At 33.9% G+C, this 22,153-nt stretch overlaps 1 protein-coding gene and 1 pseudogene across 1 annotated transcript; both read left to right on the top strand.

Annotated features, from left to right (window-relative positions):
• Positions 1-2,830: 2,830 nt before the first annotated feature.
• On the top strand, positions 2,831-5,273 carry LOC149536453 (kinesin-like protein KIN-14R; annotated as a pseudogene).
• Positions 5,274-15,053: 9,780 nt separating this feature from the next.
• On the top strand, positions 15,054-18,939 carry LOC149536452 (uncharacterized). The gene is made up of 2 exons (XM_089804216.1): positions 15,054-16,666; positions 17,258-18,939. Exons 1-2 carry the CDS (start codon positions 15,397-15,399, stop codon positions 18,571-18,573), a joined length of 2,586 nt encoding a protein of 861 aa, XP_089660342.1. The 5' UTR covers positions 15,054-15,396; the 3' UTR covers positions 18,574-18,939.
• The last annotated feature ends 3,214 nt before the right edge of the window (positions 18,940-22,153 follow it).

Genomic DNA, 22,153 nt, shown 5'->3' with positions numbered 1-22,153 from the left:
ACTTATGTTGACTTCTATTCAAACTCTTGTTTCTATTAACCAAATCATCTCTTAATAATATTTTTGAGCTCCTTTGTATATGAAAACATAGTGATTCTTTACCTAGGTTCATCTATGTGGCACTCAAAATTAGTCCCATGACACTAGAGATCAAATTGTGGTTTTCACTAGTTTCTTAATATTGAAAAACATTCATTATTGCATTAATTCATATGTTTGAGGCTAGAAATAAAAGGAACTCTAAAGTACACTAGAATCAATCTATTATGTGTTAAGTTGATGGGTAATACTTAGACTATCTATTATGATTAGTTTGAAGTGGTAAGAGAAATGCTTAGATTGAGATGATAGAGTCACGTGTATGGTTATATTGAGAAAGTATAGTGGTGATCTAATTGAAAAAAAATTACAATGACAATAATGAGAGTTGATTTGAACCATCAAGAGCTAAAATAGGGTGATGGATGATAAATTTTGAGATTGTCCTTTAAAAAAAAACTTTTTTTTTATTGCTAATGAAGCCTAGATTAATTGCTAATTAAACTCTAGTAGAACAAAAAAAACTTATTTGTATAGATTACAAATGATTTAATTTCATTTATCTAATAATTTTTAATTATAATTATAATTATAATTTTATATATATATATAGATATATCAAATTACTATTTTTAAACGATATTTACATAATAATTACCTAACATTATAAATATTTTATTCATAAAACAAAGTATTCTATTTAAATTATACTTAACATATATCATTTTAATAAAGAATATATATATATATATATATATATATATATATATATATATATATATATATATATATATATATATATATATATATATATATATATATATATATATATATATATATATATATATATATATAGCTAAAAATAAAATAACCCTTCCATATAACCTTTTCATTCTAAATCTACAAGATCATTAATTTACCGGGCAGGCAGATGTTGGGGAAATTATCATGTTGATGCCAGAAACATCTACTCAAAAAACAATTCTGACAAGATTACCTACACTATAGGCTATTGTTGCACATACTTGATACCCAACGACTAGTTAGGGATTGAATTGATCTGATTAGATTATTGTAGAAACGCCCAAATAATAGCTTAGTAGAAACCCAAGCTATGGTGCACAGGTAAGTGGTTCTGATGTGACTACTTCTCAAAACCCTAAGTGCATCCATGCAATAAAGTAATTTTTTAAAGAATTTAACAAAGAAACCAAATGGAGCGAGAAAAAGGATGTTCAATGGCAGCAACAAGAGAGGCGGTTGCACCAGAGGTGAAACCTAAATATGGCAAAGGTAAAGAAAAAATCAAGAAGTAGCTAAAGAGTAGAACAAGGAGTCAAAGTCAAGTTGTTCCAAACATCAACCATCAAAATAGACCTAGGAAGCCAAGGCATGAGTTGTGGATCCTCAAGATCCAAGCCCTTCAACTGTAGTGCAAAGACAAAGTGGACCATCGATATTTTCTGAGAACCCTCGAATGATAAGAGGTGTAAACATGGGCCATAGAAGCCAACAAATATGCCAACTCAGATAGGTATTGGAGTGTTGGAAAAGTGATGCATCATCATGTCTAATGGCACCACTCTACCTTTTAATCCTTCCTACACATAACCATCCATTTAAGGTACTCACGCTAATATGCCCTATTTTATTAATATTCTTACACAAGTATTGGATTTGTTGCATAGGTTTGATAATTCTTGGATTTGAGTTTATAAAAATGTATATGCAATCGAATATGAGCTATGGAATTCCAAATTCATGTTGGAGTATTTTTGTTACTCATTATTCACTATTAAAGGTTGGATTACTGCTTGTATAATTGTTTGATATGATTGTTTTTTCCCTATATATCCTATGTATTTTCCTTTGATAGTCACTCCTATCTTTTTCCTAACTGTAAACATACATAAAATATCAACTAGAACTTACTTTTTTCACTTGCATCTGATAGTTGATGAAAGGTGAAAATAAATTACCATGAAACAGATATATATAAAACACAACTTCAAGATTTTATGTCATCACTAAAGATTCAAATTCCTACCTCAGTGGCATCTAGAGTAGTTATTTCCTATTGTATATCATCATATCCCTACACAATGGAGGATATCAATCTCCAAAGAAAAATTCCTTCTAACTGAATGCATCAATTAGCAATTATTCATAGCAGACCATAGCAATTAGTTAAAACTAGCAAGTACTTTGTAATTCTAAGAAACCCCACCATACGGATGAATATTTGCATGTGTTTTTTTAATCAAAGGAATCAATTGGTAGATGCTTAAAAAATTCATCTTGTGAAGATTTGGAAACTTTTTCTTCCTCATTTTTGTTCCCTCCCATTGCTTGGTGAGATTTTTTTCTTTGCAAACAATGATGATGTTGTAGAATCTTTTTTTCCACTCCAAAGAAGTCCCTTGTCATCTTTCGAATCTTATATGAGGAAATAGATCAATATCCTTAGGACTAATATAAGATGGATAAGGACTAATAGAAGAGAAGATATTTTGGCTTGAGAAGCTATTTTCCTATTGAATTTGAGTGTTGTTTCTTGATTTCTGTCAGTCAGAGCTTTCTAAAGGTTTATCTTGTTGTGTTGATTTCAAAAATATGAGCTTTATGGAGGCAAATGTGAATTCAATCTGCTTAGGCCTATCTACACACTTAACTATTAATTATTTAGGATTGGGCCACCCTTGTATTACTTTATAGTCTTTGTAACAATAGCCAAGAAGGTTGCTACCTCATCTAAACCTAACTTCACTACCACATTTTCCAAGCCGCATCAATGTGGCAACCATTTAATGTGGAGGTTGTCTACCTTGTTTCAAATCTGAGTGATTCATTGTAATAAGTACCCTACTTCATGAATAAACCACTTCAAAGCATGCTGCATGCATGAATAAATATAGGAGTGGCTAAAATTTAGATAAATGTAACTGTGGGTCTGCGGGACTAGCATGAGAGTGAGAAGAAAATGTGGGTCTCTAAAATGCACCTATTGAGTGACAAGTTGAAGGTAGGAACTAAGAAAAATATTTTGTATTATCAGAAAGCTGTTTTTCTCTATGCATCAACCGTGTAATCTGAGCATGCTTTTGAGTTGTTTCTAGGGATAGCAGATGTTGAAGAGTGACTATGTTAAAGTATCAGAGGAGGCCAATTCTCATGTCTCATCATTTTCTGATATGAGTGGAATGAATTATGTTGTGCAAGCTCTATGTAAGATTTAAAATGTTTGAACTATTTTTGACTTTTCATTGCAAACCTTCAAGGAGCTAGTATTTTTATAATTTTTTATTCTGTAGTTGATCAGCACGAAGAACTGAAAGTCCAGTTCATTGAACTAAAAGCAAAGTTTGTAGAAGAATGTAAAGCATGCAAGAAACTCTATATTATATTGTTGGAGCTCAAAGGCATGTAAATAATTTCATGTTTCTTATTATCTGCATTGAAACAATTAGGTCATTGGGGTAAATGTTGAAGTCATAGTTACTTTTGTTTTTCTATAGGAAATATTAGAGTCTTTTGTAGGTGCCACCCATTGAGTGTTGAAGAGATCATGCAAGGAGTCATTTCTATAGCAGAGTTTGATGTTGCCAAAGACTGTGAGATCATCATACGAGAAAATGGGACTCAAAAAAAATTCTTCAAATTTGATTCAATTTTTACCCAACAGGGCAATCAAGGTAAATGTTATTTACAAATGCTATAAGATTTGTAAATTATTTAGTTAAAACTTATTTTTATTGTCATGTCAAGCAGAGAAGTACATAATTTTTAGGAACAACTCATTTGTAACTATTGTTATTCCGGCAGAGGATGTTTATGCCAACACTGCACCTATTGCTGTTTCAGTTTTGGATGTGTACAATGTTTGCATCGTTGCATATGGACAAACTGGAACTAGGAAGACATTTGCAATAGAAGAAACAAAAGAAAACCAAGGTGTCAACTATCAAACATTGGAGGAGCTCTTCCGAGTAGCTCATGAAAGAAAAGGGAAAGTGAAGTATGATATCTCTATTAGTGTTATAGAAGTATGTATACAATGAGAAAATCTGAGATTTACTTGCAGTTCCTGCTCAACTAGGACAAACCATAATGAAGTAAATCCTAAACACATTTACTGCTTCATGATTTATCTTGTCATTATATAGCTCTCAAATATTGATAATAAGCCAAATTATTTGAAATTGTTACATGTGTTATTGATAGGTTGGAGGTAAAATAGGTAGGTGAAAGGGTTCATCATGTTCTAGGGCTTGTTGGATCTCGAGTGCATAGCAGGAGTGAGGTCTGGGAGGTGTTGCAAACTAGAAGTAGTGCTCAAGCTGTTGGCTCAACTAATGCTAATGAACACAGTAGTCATTCACACTGGTATGTGATACCCCTAAAGATAATTTATTCAAATTTGTAATGCTTTAATTTGTATCTCACGCTTTAGTCTCACTCATAAATTAGGTTTTTGATGCCCTGGCACACAACTGCTCCAAAATTTTTAATCCTACTCCAATATCTTATAGAAAAATCATTTGAAATTTTTATGTTTTGGTTTGTGCATTGGATGTGGATCATATGTTTGATTTTCAATAATTCCTTTTGTATTGGTATTTTACATTATACTTTGTGTGATGATTAGAGGTGAGAATTTGATTAATGGAGAGTGCACCAGAAGCAAGCTTTGGCTCGTGGATCTTGCAGGTAGTGAGCGAGTTGCTAAAACTAATGTTCAAGGAGAGCATCTTTAAGAGGCACAGAACATTAAAAAATCACTCTCTGCACTTGGGGATGTAATATCTTCTCTAGCAACCAAGAATAGTCACATTCCATTCAGGTTTTTTTATAACAGAATCTCTTTCTCTGTTTATGTTTTATGTTTTATACATTGAAAGAGCACAACTTTCTCAACTTCTATGATCTGTTGTTTGGATACAGAAACTCCAAGTTAACACATCTGCTACAAGATTCATTAGGTGTGAACCTTTCCTTTCTAAATGTCTGGATTTCTATTTTCCTTTTTTCAGTTGCTACTCTATCCTGAGCTGATTGAAACAACTTGCAACAATCTGAGATTAGTTATATTTGCAAGAGACTCAAAAACTCTCATGTTTGTACAAATCAATCCTAATAAAAATGATACAAGTGAAACATTTTGCTCACCCTATTTGTTTAGTAGAGTTCAAGCCATAGAACCAAATAGACAATATAGAGTAAGTTCTCATAAATAATCACATCTTGTAGGTGCACTTTCAACTCTCTGGTTTTTGTATGGGAGTGAAGAGAAATAACTCCCAGCTAGTCTCTAATACAGATCAATATAATAATTAGGAATATTCTAAAGAATCTGACACATAGGAAAGAGGAGAAATAAAGTAAATATCATAGACTAAACTTAATAATAACCTATAAAACTAATAAGGAGACTAAATCATGAGAATCCCATGATTTGCATTGGGTTCTCTAGTCACATCAAAAAAAGTACATATATTAATAAAGAAGGGTGTCTTATCCTTGTGCATGGTCATCCACTGAGACTCCCAAGGAAATCCCATTTTACACATGTTAAAAACTTTAAAAAAACATTTCACATGAATGTGGCAAGATACATAGGAAGGGGCGTCTTGCATGGCTCAAAAAGGTTGATTTTGGGATAATAATTGTGAAAAAAGTTATGTTGCCCTAATATCTTTTCCTCCACTTAGATAAGACAAGTTACACACTTAACGGGTGTTTCTCCATTGGTCTCTTTCTTTCCTGAAGCAACTTGCAGTTAACAACATTTAACAACATTTTCCCCCCTGCATATGTTTGAAAAAATATTTTGAAGCAACTTGTCATCATGCCTCTCATTCAGTTGATTTTGAGCTACGTATTTAGTTGTGATAGTTACGGGGATAAGTTGTATTTTTTAATTACAAATTGGGCGTAGAAGGAATTTTACTACTTGAGCACATGAAGAGCCAATTTGGCTTCCATATGCCCCGAGTTAGCCATTTTTCTTGCACTTGTTTTTTATTCAAATTATTTTCTATGTTTGGAAATCTCTCAACTTCGAACCAGAAAGTATTATTTCCTTCATATGTGGAGCTTTCCCCTTAGAAGTTAGAGGTTAATTCGAAGAAAATGTCCCCGATTGATGTTGAAACCTTTACACTCCCCACATCCCACGTTGACCCCAAACCCCCATGCATACCTTTTTGGGCTAACAGCTTAGAAAGGTACTAGCCTAGGAGATGGCACCCCTGACTTGGGAGTAAGCGCTTATGGAAGAAGAGCTTGGTATTAGATAATCAATAGGTAGTTATTAAGAAGCCAGTGACTAGATTTACTGAAGAATGTTGTAGTTAGTGGTTAGAATGGGTGGTAAAGAAAAGTTAGCTAGCATTTAGGTTTAGTTAATGGTTAGTTAGATAAGGATTTAATTGGTGACACATTTATTAGCATGTCAATTGATTAGAAGATAAGTTGGATTTTAGTAATAAGTTGTAGATTTAGATAAGTTAGTATAAATAGGTAAGATAGTAATTAGTGCAATTTAAATAATGTAGTTGAGAAGTGGTATAGTATATATTTTTAGAAAGAGGGGAATGTTAGTATGATAATTAGAATTAGAATTATATGTTTTGTTATTGGTATTTAGAATTTTAAATTTTATAGTGGAAAGTTATTGGTTCTTAGTTATTAGTTGAGGTGATGTGTTAGAGATAAATAGTGTTAGAAGAAAAAGTATGTTGTGTTTTAAATGTGTATAGTTTTGAAACTAGGTTTCATAATTATGATTTGTATATTTTGATGTAGACAACTTGATAGTTGATTAGGGATATGTTGGAGGATGAATTAAATGTTGTAATTAGCTTATGGTAAGTAATTAATATTTTATTTAGTTGTAATATGTTATGTTGATAATCAGAATCAAGTAATTTTGTATCGCTAGGCTACCTTTTAGGTGCAGATTCAAACATCTAGGGAAGTGGCCAAGTATATTTCAATAAGAATATGGTATCGATTAAGACCTAACATAATCCATGATGCCGTTCAAATTAAATGACATCTAACTTCATATAATTAAGTAAGATCAATTAAACCGCTAACAGAAGAATTTTAAATTGTTGAATTGTTATTGATATTTAGATTTAGATTTATTTTTTCATAATAACTAAAATTTGTGTTCTTTGAGAAGTGTATATCATGTTACAGTGACCATGAACATGGTAGATCTAATGTCGGGAAGACAACTTTGTAATTTTTTTGCATTATTCTAATTAGTGGTTAGAACGGGTGGTAAAGAAAAGCTAGCTAGCATTTAGGTTTAGTTAATGGTGAGTTAGTTAAGGATTTAATTGGTGACACATTTATTAGCATGTCAATTGATTAGAAGATTAGTTGGATTTTAGTGATAAGCGGGTAGATTAGATAAGTTAGTATAAATAGGTAAGATAATAATTAGTGCAATTTAAATAATGTAGTTGATAAGTGGTATAGTATATATTTTTAGCAAGAGGGGAATGTTAGTACGATAATTAGAATTAGAATTATATGTTTTTGTTATTGGTATTTAGAATTTTAAATTTTATATTGGAAAGGCATGGGTTCTTAGTTATTAATCGAGGTGATGTGTTAGAGGTAAATAGTGTTAGAAGAAAAAGTATGTCGTGTTTTAAATGTGTATAGTTTTGAAACTAGGCCTTATAAGTATGATTTGTATATTTTGATGTTTTTAGTCAACATCTTCTAAATAATAATAATAAATTAGAGGGGGCTCAGGTTAGTAACCTTGTGGATATTAGATGTTAGAAGGTGTTATGGGTTAGAGTTGGTATTGACAACTTAATAGTTGATTAGGGATATGTTGGAGGATGAATTAAATGTTTTAATTAGCTTATGGTAAGTAATCAATGTTTTATTTAGTTATAATATGTTATGTTAAGAATCAGAATCAAGTAATTTTGTGTTGATAGGGTACCTTTTAGGTGTAGATTTAGGCATCTAGGGAAGTGACCAAGTATATTGCAATAAGAATATGGTATCGATTAAGACCTAATAGAATCCATCATGTTGCTCAAATTAAATGACATCTAACTTCATATAGTTAAGTAAGATCAACTACACTGCTAACAGAAGAATTTTAAATTGTTGAATTGTTATTGATATTTAGATTTAGATTTTTTTTTTCATAATAACTAAAATTTGTGTTCTTTGAGAAGAGTATATCATGTTATAGTGACCATGAACATAGTAGATCTAATGTTGGGAAGAGAACTTTGTAATTTTGCATTATTCTTTAAAGGGTACTAGCTCAATGGAAGAGCACCTACTTTTATTAGTAGGAGGATGGTGGTTCAATTCCATCGTGCCCTAATATGACTAAATTAATGATTAAATAAACTACCAAATAAACTACCAAATATATTACCAAATATACTACCATATACTACCAAATAAACTACCATATATACTACCATATATACTACCAAAAAAATTACCAAATATACTACCAAATCAACTACCAAATATACTACCATATATACTACCCAAAAAACTACCAAATAAACTACCAAAATTACCAAATAAACTACCATATAAACTACCAAGTAACAACAATAAATGACTTAATCAATGATTAAAATAGTTTAGTCATAAATTTGATTGGGAGATAAATGTCTGGAAATAAACTACCATTGGTCACGTGATCAAAATTAGTCACATATGTACAATTTTTAGTAGTTTATTTAGTAATATATTGTTATTTTTGTACTAGTGCTAGTCACTTTTTCAGGTTCTATTTTTTTTTGAAAGTGCATATTTTTTCGTCCACTTTCCATAGCTAAAGTCAGATTCTAGGGTTGTGTGGACCAAAATACCACTTTCAGAATTAAGCCTTTTTTCGGTATTGTAAAGCTTTGATTCTTTTTTAGAATTGTTGTAAATCTGAGCTACAATGCTTAAGTGACAGATTTAAGCCTCATAAGGCACTTGTAAAAGAAAAATTAGAAAGTCCACTTTGTTCGTTTTGACAAGTAGCCCATTGTACACACACTACTTATAAAGTGCCAAAAGCATCTTTATTGGGGGGGTCTTTTGATTGAGTGAAAAGGGGGGGTGTGTACTATGTTTTTGTGTCTCTCTATTGTGCTTTTTTTCATTTTTTGCATTATGGGTTTTAAATGTCCTCCTCTAAATTCACACAACTAATCTACATGGAAAGATATTGCATGGAGTGGATTAATGGAAAAAGGATATAGTCTCTATGTTGAAGGTAAAATTCCTAAACCTACCGATGCTAAAGGACTCATTAATTGGCAAACTCAAGACCAATAGGCTTTAGGAGCTATCAGGAGTTGTGTACATGGGGATCTTCTCTTTCACATTACCAATTGTTCAGAATCTAAAGAAGCTTTGGACAAACTTAAATCATTGTATGGTAAGGTGGATGAAGAAAAGGGATTTCATATTGAGGATGATCTACTTCTCTTAGATCCAAAGAACTTTGACACAATTCAAGATTATATCAACAAAGTCAATGAGTATAGGGCGCTTCTAAAAGATTGTGGAAATCCCATGAAGGATGATAGGTTGATTCATCACATCCTAAAGAGGCTACCTTTAGAGTACGCTTCATTTGTTTCAAGTTTTAATACTCATAGGTTGACCATGGGATCTGCTTACTAGAAGCCTTCATTTGATGCATCTATAGAGATGTTGATTGCTAAACAATCTATCTTGATGGATTTAGGACTTCTCAAGTCATCAAACACCAAAGCCTTGGTGGCTAGTGATGAGAAAAAATCAAGTCAAAGAGGGAAAAGCAACAATAAGAAGAAGTAGTGGAAGCAGAAATCACAATCTAAGACACAACAATCCTCCTCTCAACAAGGCAGTTTTTCTTCTAACAAGAAGGGAAGTAATGAAAAGAAGGACAAACTATTTTGTGCATATTGCAAAAAGCCAAATCATGACAAGCATCATTGCAAGACTAAAAGAATCAATGAGTTAGAAAATCTACTCAAGAAGAATAGAATTCAAGTGGCAAGTACTTCCAAGGACTCTACTCCAACCTCTTCAAAGGGTAAAGGGCAAGCACTTATGGCAAACTCAAGTTCTTCTTCAAAATGGATACTTGACTCAGGTGCCTCTTATCACATGGGTTCTTCAAAGGGAGACTTTTCTTTGTTGAAGTAGTCAAAGGTACCACACATCTTTGTGGGACATGATACTAAAATGGAAGTTGAAGAGAAAGGACATGTGGAAATGGAAAATGGAGAATTCAAAGATGTTCTCTACATTCCAAATCTTAGCTCCAATCTCCTATCAGTTTACCAAATCACTCACCTTGGAGATGGCCACAAAGTTGAGTTCCTTCCAGATTTAGTGATGGTGCGAAGTCTAAGAGATGATTCATTGGTTGCAAAGGGGAAAGTCAATGATGACAAGAGGCTTTATTCCTTCTCCCACTTTGTGCCTAAGAGTCCTTCTTAAGCCTTGTTGACTCACTTTACTTCACAAATCAACTTATGGCATGAGCGGTTTGGTCACCTTGACTTCTACTCTCTTTAGCAACTTTGCTCAAAACATATGTAAGGTCTACCAAATATCAACTTTTCTAAGTGAGAGTTTTCATCTTGATCAATGGATAGGACTCTCAAGGAGAAGTATGATAAAGGTAAGTCTTCTAGAGCTCCAGTTGTTCTTCAGCTGGTTCACATGGTTTTAGCAGGACCCTTTGCAGTGACTTTAGTCAGCCAAGGCCGCTACATCCTCACATTTGTTGATGACTTTTCGAGATTCATTTGGGTCTACTTCCTTCATCATAAGAGTGAAGTGGTTCATAAGGTTCAAGACTTCAAGACTTATGTTGAACACAAATCTAGGAAAGCCATCAAGGTACTAAGGGTGGACAGTGAGAATAGATATGTAGACAAAAGACTTAAGGACTTTTGTAGAATTGAGGGGATTGATCTTCAGAACTTACCAGCATTCACTCCACACAAGATAGATGTTGTAGCTATGAGGATTAGGACTCTCAAAACCATGGAAAGTTGCATGATTAAAGCCAAGTCTCTTGATCCAATACTTGAAGTTGAAGCCATTATCAGTGCTACTCACATACTTAATAGGTCTCCGCATAATGCCTTAGATGGTAAGACTCCTTTTGAGGCATGGTGCAGTAATAAACTAATTGTGAGTCATCTTAGAGTCTTCGGTTGTCCAGCATGGGCAAACCTATCTTCTAGGAGTTGCAAGACACCAACACCTAGGCCTTGTACCTTCATCGGTTATGAAGACAATGAGAAAGCTTACAGACTTATGGATCCCGAGACACATGAGATCTTTGTGGAGAAGGATGTTCATTTTGAGGAAATTTCACCAAGCTTATCCTCTAATCCTCTCCGCACAGCATACATGGTGGAAACTGATAGTGACACCAACGATAATGCTTCAATAGGTTCAGACACGTGGGGTTCTATCGATAGTTGCAGTAAAAGGTCTCATCAATTCAGTCCACATGCTTACATTGCCACAGTGAAAGGTCCAGCATAGCATGGTACATCTCATCTTCTAGCTCCAACTTCAGTTGACTTAGGAAACAGACTTGAGGACTTACATCTTCTCATTGATAATGATGATCCTTCTACAATTGTTACGATGGCTTACTCTGACCCTCATATCCATTCTCTACATGATCAATCTTCATAGGTTGGCATGATTGTGGATCCTTATGAACAAAAATTAGTGGAGGTCTCTTTGTCAATAGAGGAGATAGATGGTTCAGTGGAACAGGCTCAACAGACATCCTTGTCTGATTTGCATTCATTATTTTTAGCATAGTTGGAAGGGGTGAGCATCAGTATTAGTATAGGGATACTTGAATAGGTTTTAGGGCCACCATACATCTTTAGGGTTGTACCTTTTCCATTGTTTCTTCCTAAGGGGAGGAACACCATTTTGCATTCTTGGACCAGCTTCTTCATCAGAGTAGCTTTCACTTGTCTGCATTCTTCTTTGGGGGAGAGCCTATTCTATCTCTCTTCCTTCTCTCATCATTCTCTTATCATTCTCTTATGTCATAATGGGGGGGTCTTAATTACTCCATCCATCCATGCATCCCTATTTATCTCTCTTTTTGGGGAGGGTTTTTCCCATGAGGTTTTCCCTCTTTCTCCGCTTTATAAAAGATTGCATTTGCATTATGTACATGGGTACCTAACATGGCCTAGTAGCTAGGACCCATTCTGCGTATCATCCTAGTCTTCATAAGCTTAAGGGCATTCCCCTAAGTTGCACTTAAGGGGGGGTGTTGGTGTAAATAAGTATTCACTATTTACACTTACTTAAGTTTACTTAGGTTAGTGCATTATTTTATTATTTTGCATTATTTTTTATTATTTTATTTGTGAGACACTTAGGAGTTTGTGCACCTTTTTGAGTTGTCATGTAGACAACACAGGAGTATGCAACTCTATTTTAGCACATGGTGTCTACAACATTGATTTGTGTGTCACACCTTTGTAGGCTTATCCTCTCATCATCGCACATACTTCTGTGCTTAATGGAGGATAACCCATATTTGGTGGACATGTGCCTGGTTGTATGACTTATCATGATGCTGATTACAAGGCATTCTAGATGTATCTTAGAGGCCTTTATATATAGGCACTACTAATGTACTCTTAATATGGCATATTGAATATATCGTCATTCTGATCATACTCTCTCTCTCTTGCTCTATAGTTGTGCTTGTGTTTGAGTTCTTAGTTCCTAGGTGAATTTTTTCCTTAGGAAAATTCTTACAAATATATTTATAGGGAAGGCAATAGAGAAGCAAATAATCTTGCTAGTAAAGGGGCAAATGGAGAATAGATTCTACTAAGACAAGTCAATGTAAAAAGTTCAAGTTAGATATTTGTTCTTGGTAGAATTTAGTCCTTGGAACTGAACTAGTTTGAAATCTTCTCAAATTCCAAAATTAGAAATGGTCTCCCATTATATCTAATTTCATTTCTATTATAGAATTTTTAAAATACTTCCAAGGTAATGTTTTGATTAAGTAAAAACATGTATTGAAAGGACCCAAAACCTTGTACAATGGGACAAGAAAGATATAACAATGAAGGATCTTAAAACAATTGTGGAACACCACCCAAAAAAATAGGGGGACACACCAAACTTCCCAACGAGAGGGCAAATAGCCGAGAAAACCACAAACCATCAAGATTTACATTTTGGTTCAGTCTTTTGAGAACGTAAAGATATATCAAATGAAGGTTTGGAGGATTTGACTTTTTTTCCTTTAACTAATGTCCAAGGTAATGTTATAATTAGAATTGTTTCATGAATTTTTCTTTAACTAAGATTCTTGATTAGTAAATGTTATGTTGCTCAGCTAACAATTTTATATTTGATAATGCAAGTAATTTTTCTTAAAACACTAACAACTTAATCTTAGTCAAAATTCTGATTTTTCAAATTTGATAGAAATGGACTTCTTAACAAAGATAAACACTTATGAAGGAATAAAAAGCGAACTTTTGAAATAAGGAAGGATATTGTAAGGGCTAATCCAAGGGACCCTAGCCCTACCCAACTCTTATCCTTGGTGTCCTATTGAAATGGATTTTGCAAGAACCATTTCAAATTTTGGCCTTTAGGCCTATTATCAATCTATATATATATATATATATATATATATATATATATATATATATATATATATATATATATATAGTTGAGTACTTAAGCTAATTTTCACTAATGTAAGATAAGTGTAACGAAGTGACATGTACTTGTTCTAGTTATAGTTAATAGGATAAATGTGTATTATATATAGTTATAGTTAATAGAATACATATGTATTATGTATTATATGTAGTTAGAAAAGATTATTAAATTTATAAAATTTAAACTTATCTAACTAATAAATGTGTCAAATTGTTTGCTTCTTTAAAACCTTTAAGATTAATCAATAACTTAATATTATAATTTTGATTTTATATGTTATAGGTAGGTAAAACAAAATTAATAAATTGTAATATTTTAGATAATTATAAAGTATATCAAAATTGTCTAATAATAAGTTAGTCATTTTTTAAAGTTTTGTTAATAGGTAAATTTCAATTAATTGCTTATGTAAATATTGCTATCTTTATTATCTCGTGTTTAAATGTTAACAATGGATTAAAGTAAAATTGATTTTCAATTATGAAAACCAAATGTATCTACACAATATTGTTCTTTATTTTTCTTATTTTGTGAGTGATAGTTATTTTATTAGAATTCTAGAGTCATTCTATGTGAATGACTCTTTAATTTTAGGTTATAATTTTATTTCCATATGCTCTTGCTTAGTAATTTGTAAAACTGCAATATGGAAAGAGTGTTGGAAAAAGTATTTTTATAACACTAGATGAATTAAATTAATTATAATTGAGATAAATCATTTTTAATAATATATTAATTGAAAATATATATATATATAATTTTAAAAATATTGAAATGAAGTAGGAATAAAAAAAAAAGTATTTTTATAACACTAGATAAATTAAATTAATTATAATTGACATAAATCATTTTTAATAATATGTTAGTTGATAAAATATATATAAATTTTAAAAATATTGAAATGAAGTAGGAATAATTGAATATAATTGATAGAAGTTCTTACCAACAATCAATGTGTAGAAATAAAAATCAGATAATGATGTGTTGAACTTTCACTTTTCATTCTTTAAAATGTCAAATATTCATAAAGGAAAAATATTAAATGTGTTTGAAAAGGCTATGGAAGTCAAAAATAGCACACGCATGGGCCCATATCGGCACCTAAAATGTCTTTGTGAATGACTTCTATCAAAAAATAGCATTTAATATTGCATTAAGTCTTCCGTTTGATTGAGTTATTTGAGTCAAGGGTAGGTACAAGAAATAAGATCAGATCACAACGGCGTTGAAAATATAAAGCTATAAAACTTCGACTATCTCAAACCGGAAGTCTATTAAAGGATTCATACATGATTATCAGAAATAAGAGCAGATCACAATGGCGTTGACAATACAAAGCTGTAAAACTTCGACTATCTCAAACCGGAAGTCTATAAAGGATTCATACATGATTATCAGATTTTTTCAAAGTTCTTTTTAATTCGAATTGTAGTAGTGAGGACTGATTAATATCTATTTCATATGAAGGATTTCATATATAATTTTCAATTTGCTTTAGATTTTTTTTATTTACTTGAACTCTATTTCGTTCTATTGCCGAATCACAACGGAATCCAAATGTGATGATACTAGTGAGAACTGAAGAATATATGTTCCGCCAAATTCTGAAGGCTTGGATTTTTCTAAGATTTTGCCATGGCAGGAGTCCTTAAGAACAAGAGTGTGATACACTTGGGATGGGTGATGGTATTTTGCATGTTGAATTGTGTGAGTAGTTGCAGGAAAGATGAAAGGAAGGCACTTGTGAGCTTGAAGGCCGATGTTCAACCTTCATCTCTGCTTTCTTCTTGGGAGGGTTATCAATGTTGCCAATGGGAAGGAGTGAATTGCAGCAGAGACGGATCCATTATTTCTGTCACCCTCAATTTCACAGCAGAAACAGCTGTTCCTATTCCTTCCACCACCCTTGTTCCTCTTGCTACTCTCACAAATCTCTCTGTACTACATGTATCTGGTGCTTCATTCAATGGCCCAATTCCTTCACAAATCTTAACATTGACAAGGTTGGAATTTCTGGACTTGAGCAGGAACAACTTATCGGGAAGCCTTCCCCCTGACGTCGAAAAGCTCAAGAGTCTGAGAAGCCTTGTGCTTCGAGAGAATAGCTTATCAGGCTCTATTCCCTCTTTCTACTATAATTTAGGCATGTTGGAAGAGCTAGACCTTAGCAGGAACACAATGAATGGCTCCATAAGTCCACTGATTGGTCAATCGACCAGATTGGTGAAGCTGGATTTGTCCTTCAATCAATTCAATGGTTTGCTTCCTTTGGAAATTGGAAATCTTACCCAATTACAGATTTTGAATTTCGCAAACAATTCCTTGACCGGACCTATTCCTTCTTCACTTCAGAACCTTGAAGATATGCAGAGACTGGATCTTTCATCAAATTCTTTCTCGGGCTCTGTTCCTGGATGGCTTTCAAAACTCTCTCAGTTGCAGTTCCTTGATCTGAGCAAGAATTCTCTAAGTGGGTCAATTCCACAAGGCTTGGGGAAACTCTCAGACCTGCAGACACTGAATATCTCTCAAAACAGTCTGAATGGTTCCATACCAGATTCTTTCGGAGAGCTAGTCAAGCTGAAGCTTATGAATCTTCGCAGCAATCAATTATCAGGAGGAATTCCCAAGTCCATGGAAAATGCCTCCTCGCTTACTCTTTCGTTTCTTCAGCAAAATCGGTTTGACAATGCAGGACCTGTGGGATTCAGTCCCAAATTTCAGCTCAACCATCTGTCCATGTCAGCATGCAGGCTCTCCAGTCCTCTGCCCATATGGTTGTCTCAACAGAGAAATCTCAGTGTTCTAAATCTGACAGGAAATGCTCTAACAGGAACGATTCCCCCATGGCTTTCAGAGTTACCAATTCTGAATTATCTGAGTTTAGGACAAAACAAATTTACAGGTACGCTGAGTATTTTCAATGGTTACTTTCTCCAATTTTGACTTGATTTTAAAACTTAAAGTTGATAAGCACAGATATTTTTTACAGCGATAATGTTATCAAGATTTAATCTCGAAATTTTTGAGACAAATTTATCGATTAACGTTTCCTGAGCAATTGTTCGGAAGAACCCCTCTCATAAGAACAAATGAAATGCTTAGTTCTCATTGTATCTAGGCAAAGTTCACATAGGTGAAACAATATGGGCTCAACCTTACAAGAGACTCCATGATCAACCATGCTTGAGTTGGAGTAGTACTTGGATGGATGATCTTTAGGGCCAATCCAGTGCTTCACCTTTGTGAACATCACCTGAATGTAACAATTTTATTCAATCTCGTAAGAAAAAGATTCTTGTGAATCACCACCCATGAAACATGAGTCAATGAGTTCAATTCTAAAACTGCACAGTTGAACCCTGATAACATCACAATTTTAAATTTGCTAACAAACAAGATTTTGTTTCGAATTCATTCTTGGTTTTTCATATGTTTAATTTGTTTGGATTCAGCCAATTAAAATGTTTCTACCCCTTAACAATTTTCTGTGCAGGCAAAGTACCCCCACAAATCTTCAATACACAGTCTCTGCTATCCTTGGACTTGTCTCAGAATTTTCTCAATGGACCTATTCCCCCACAGGTTGGAAATGCAACCCATCTTCAGATTCTGAACTTGTCTAGCAACACTTTGCTTGGAGAATTGCCTCTGAGCTTTAGCAGACTCTCCAAACTACAAGTGTTGGATCTCTCAGGGAACTCTTTTACCGGAACTCTGCCCCCAAATCTAAAGAATTGTACATCTCTGTCCATAGTTAATGTTGGCGAAAATCAGCTACACGGAAAGATTCCACCAGAGCTTGGATCCATTGGATCATTACGCTACTTAGTTCTTCACAGGAACTATTTTACAGGAGACATTTCTGTGGTTCTGAGAAATTATTCTGACATAGCAGTAATTGATCTAGGTTCCAACTTTCTCACAGGACTTTTCCCATCCCAGGCTCTGCAATTCCATGACTTGGAAGTGCTAATTCTTGGAAGAAATAAGCTGGAGGGTTTTCTCCCATTAGGGATTGGCAACTTGAGTAAACTTGACATATTAGACCTGTCAGGAAATCACTTCAGGGGAAGCATACCAGCAGATCTTGGTAAACTTGAGAGCATGAAGGATGACTATGCTGGGATGCAGGGCTCAAAGGTTATTGTAGGGAGACTTAACCACCCTGCTCAAGCATATTCACTCTACTTCACCATCGATATACATCTCAATTATAAGGGCACAATCAGGCAATTAAAATATCTTGATGGATACAAACTAGTAGATCTCTCAGCAAATAATTTCACAGGTGAAATTCCAGCGTCAATAGGTCAGCTTCAGGGTCTGTTTTCTGTGAATATATCTTGGAACAGCATCGAGGGTTCCATTCCCAGTAGTTTTGGAAATCTGACTTCTCTTGAAGTGATGGATGTTTCACACAATCAATTGTCTGGTAAAATACCTTCTGCACTGACCTCTATAAGTTCTTTAGCAGTGTTTGATGTATCAAATAATAAGCTCACTGGTAGGATTCCAGAAGGAACTCAGTTCTCCACATTTGATGCAACAAGCTTTGCAAACAACAGTCAGCTATGTGGATCTCCTCTGTTTGTATCATGCATTTCTCCTTCTCCTCCTCATCAAGATGGAGATGAGGAAGAAACTGAAGGGGAGGAAGGACCGGTTTCATTCATTGCACTGGGTGTGGGATTTGCAGTCGGACTTTTGATTGTTGTAATATTGATTTTTAGCAGCGAGAGAATAAGCAAGGTATTATTGGGTACCTCTGTTCCATCAGAAAGACACACAATTGATCGTAGAGTAAGATAGATGATCGCATAATTTCATGGTTTTGATGGTAAGAGTTTTTTTCCCATCATTTGGGATCAGACTCTAGGATCTTTCATGTTCTCGTCATACTTTCTGGTGAAGAATCATGGAGTTTGATCCAATACTATTAAGAAGAAATCCCTCACAGTCAAATAATGGACTATGGAAATAAATATCTGCAATTACAGACTGTATTGTTGAATTGGAAGTGACATTCCATCCTCTAAAGACATAAATACACTATTATATGATAAATTAATCAAATTGTTGTGATCGTGCGGTGATGGTGTTGTGATGGATATACAATTGAGGATGATGAATCAATGTATAAATTTAAATAAATAAAAATAAAGATATTTTTTTCTAGCTTGAAATCGGATCTTTAAAAATGTATAATGGTTTATTATCATATTAAATTTTGTGCTGTGTCGAATAAATTTATCTTATTAGAAAATGGTGGCTTAAATTTTGGATTGTAGTGTTCAAATCTACATCTAAACGGTGTTCAAACTTGCACACAAAAAAATGAAATTGCACAAATGTAGGATATGGTTTGGGAGTTAACCTCTAAGAAACTAGGAGCTCAGTTCTTCACCGAGGAGAAAGTGTAGGAAAAATAGTCTTATTATAAGCAGTAAGAACTAATGTAGAAATCTCGTTTGCAATGACTTTTGATCCGAAATTGGAGGTAAGATAAACACAATTATAATGAATAGAAGTTACAATGGTATAAGCATTGATTTATTGTACCTTTTCTTTGTTTTTTATCAATAAATAGAAGTTTTGATTAATTATAATGAAAATAACAATACAACTTTAGTTATCAAGTTCGTGAATAGGATCAATTCCTTCCAACTTTTTTGATATGAAGGCGTGTTGGATTCATGCAAATTGTTAATATACATTCCAGAAGTCCAACAAAAAATAAAGAAATAATGAAAAGTCTTCTCACTTTTCCTAGTGAAGCCTAAGCCTTGATTTATCAACCCTAACTAATTAAGAATAAATTTGCACACATATGAAAACCTTCTTGTTGATATCTTGTTAGCAAAAACTTGTTAGCCAATACTGAATACACACATTTGATCTAATAATCTATAATGGTTTGGCTAGATGGGCTATGTCGGGCAATTTCACTTGCAAACATACAAGGGGGCAAGTGTGGTAGATTATGTAATTTGTTCGCAGAATTTGTATGAGAATATTGAAGAAGTTGAAATTGGAGAGCACATTTGGGATCTCAAATCAGATCATAGACCATTGTACATAAATTTGTATTGGGCAAAGGATAGGCGGATTGGGGCAAAAAACCAAGGCCCTCAACACCCCCCTTCTCAGGGCAGAATTTTATTGACTTCAGAAAATAGTAACACTTTCAGAGCTACTCTTGAGAAACTTTGTATGGGACACCCTATGTATAAGCATGTTGTTAATAGTCATGATTTATCAAATCTGATTCATGAGGCTCTTTCAAAATACAAGAGAGAAAAAACTAGAAAACCTGAAACTAATTGTTTTCCAGCCAATGCATGGTTTGACAAGGAATGCAAGAGGGCTAGGAGAAACGTAAGGGAGTCAAATAAAACTAACCTTGACATTAAGGCCTACAAATAGATCCTAAAGAAGAAGAAAATCGATTTTATGCTCACAAGGAGAGAGGAGCTAATTTTCTTGGGTAGAAATAACCCCAAACTTTTTTGGAAAGAACTCCAACCAAGGAAAAAGCAAACTGAAAATAATATTACTGCCACCTAATGATTTGAATATGCTAAGAAACTTTATGAACAAGAGGGTGGAGTGGGACAACCACCTTTGATCAATGATACTACAAATCTTTTCACTGTGCAAGAGATAGAGACAGGGATTAAGAAGTTGGGTGGAGGTAAAGCAAAAAACCTTGTTGAGCTTCAAGCAGAATATCTAAAGTGGGGTATGAAAACTTGCACCACACATCATTGAAATCTTCAACAAAACTACCAAGAAGGGTTTCCGAAAGATTGGATAATCAGCCTTGCAATACCACATTTTAAAAGTGGTGATGTTAACAACCCCTCTAACTACAAGACTATAATGATCAATCCCCTCTTTTCTAAACTTTTTGGCAGCATGATAGAAACTAGGATCAGCAAATGGGTAGAAGAAAACCATAAACATGGTAAAGGGCAAGCTGATTTTAGGCCAAAGCACTCGACAATGGATCATTGTGTCACTCTAAGACATATTATTGAAAAAGAGTGGGAGAAAAAGGAAGAGGTTTTTTGTTGCTTTGTTGACTTTAAAAAGGCTTTTTACACTGTCCCTAGAGACAAGCTTTGGCTCAGGATGGAAGAATTGGGGATTCCTATGCATCTCAAAACTGTTGTTCATAAGATGTACGAAGAGGTGAAAGTGAAAATCAGAACTTCAGATGGCCTTTCCAAATGTTTTAGGAGCGATATCAAGGTCAAACAAGGTTTCCCTTTATCTCCTACTTTGTTTGACTTATATATTGACAAACTGGAAGAGTGGTTAAACATGCAAAAGGGTGAAAGCATTTAGCTAGGTAAATTTGTTATAAAGCTGCTCCTATATGCGGACAATCTCATTTTGATTGCCAAATCTGCCTATGGTTTGCAAGATCATCTATCTTCTCTTGAGAGCTTTTGCAGAATGGTGGGGATGTAGGTCAATATCAGCAAGACTAAGGTTATTATTTTCTCTAATAATATAAAACAGCATCAACGTGAGTTTTATTACACAAAAAGTGTTCTTCAAGAAGTTGCAAAGTATAAATAACTTGGCATCAATTTCAACAAAAAACTAAGCTGGTCTAGTTGCAAGCATAAAAGGACATTAGGTGGGTGGAAGGCTTTTTATGCTCTTCAGAACAGGTGTCATGAAACGAAGTTGTGGGATTGGAAAACTATCCAAACCTTGTTCAGTCTTCTTGTGCTACCAGTTGTTCTTTATGGGTGTGAATTATGGGCTAGCAACACTACTATAGCACAATGGAAACAAATCGAAGGAATCCAAAAGCATTTGATCACAAGCAAGTTTAAACCAAAAGCATTGTTCCATATGATGTCATGCTAATTGAAATGGGAGCTGCTCCTATCGAGGCACTTGCTATGGTTTTCCTTTTAAGCTATCTAAAAAGAATTGAAAAAATGGAAGAGGATAGATGGCCTAAAGTTGTCTTTAGTGACACACTATGTAAGTGAAAAAGGACATGGATGCAACAAAACATCAAATGGATGAGTAAATGGAATATTCAATTCAATATGTGCCCCACAAATAATAAAGAAATAAAGGTCTTTGTTATGGAGAAATTATACAAGACAAATTGGGGAAGTGAGATCGGGAGGAAGAAAATATATTATATAAATGAGTTCAACCCCACTTGTGATCAACTCCAAAAAGCGTACATAGGAGCCAACATTTCTTGGAGGGCTAAAATTCTTATTGCTCAGCTGAGAACCAACTCTCACCAACTTCATTGTGAGACCAGGCATTGGAAGAGGCCAAAGGAGGCTTGGGAAGAGAGAATTTGCAAATTCTACAATTCTTGAAAAGTGGAAACTGAACAACACTGTATTTTAGA

The sequence above is a fragment of the Cupressus sempervirens genome, chromosome 10 (assembly GCF_028749045.1).
Source record: "Cupressus sempervirens isolate cs-2001-9-10 chromosome 10, ASM2874904v1, whole genome shotgun sequence".
Lineage (NCBI taxonomy): Eukaryota > Viridiplantae > Streptophyta > Pinopsida > Cupressales > Cupressaceae > Cupressus > Cupressus sempervirens.
The sequence above is the reverse complement of the archived record's forward strand: the minus strand, read 5'-3'. Positions and strand labels throughout refer to the sequence as shown.

Bases quoted from the DNA above. Each gene is read 5' to 3' on its own strand.
- LOC149536452 (XM_089804216.1), top strand. From the start codon at position 15,397: ATGGCAGGAGTCCTTAAGAACAAGAGTGTGATACACTTGGGATGGGTG. The intron at 16,667-17,257 runs GTACGCTGAGTA...TTTTCTGTGCAG, and splicing joins AGGACAAAACAAATTTACAG to GCAAAGTACCCCCACAAATC.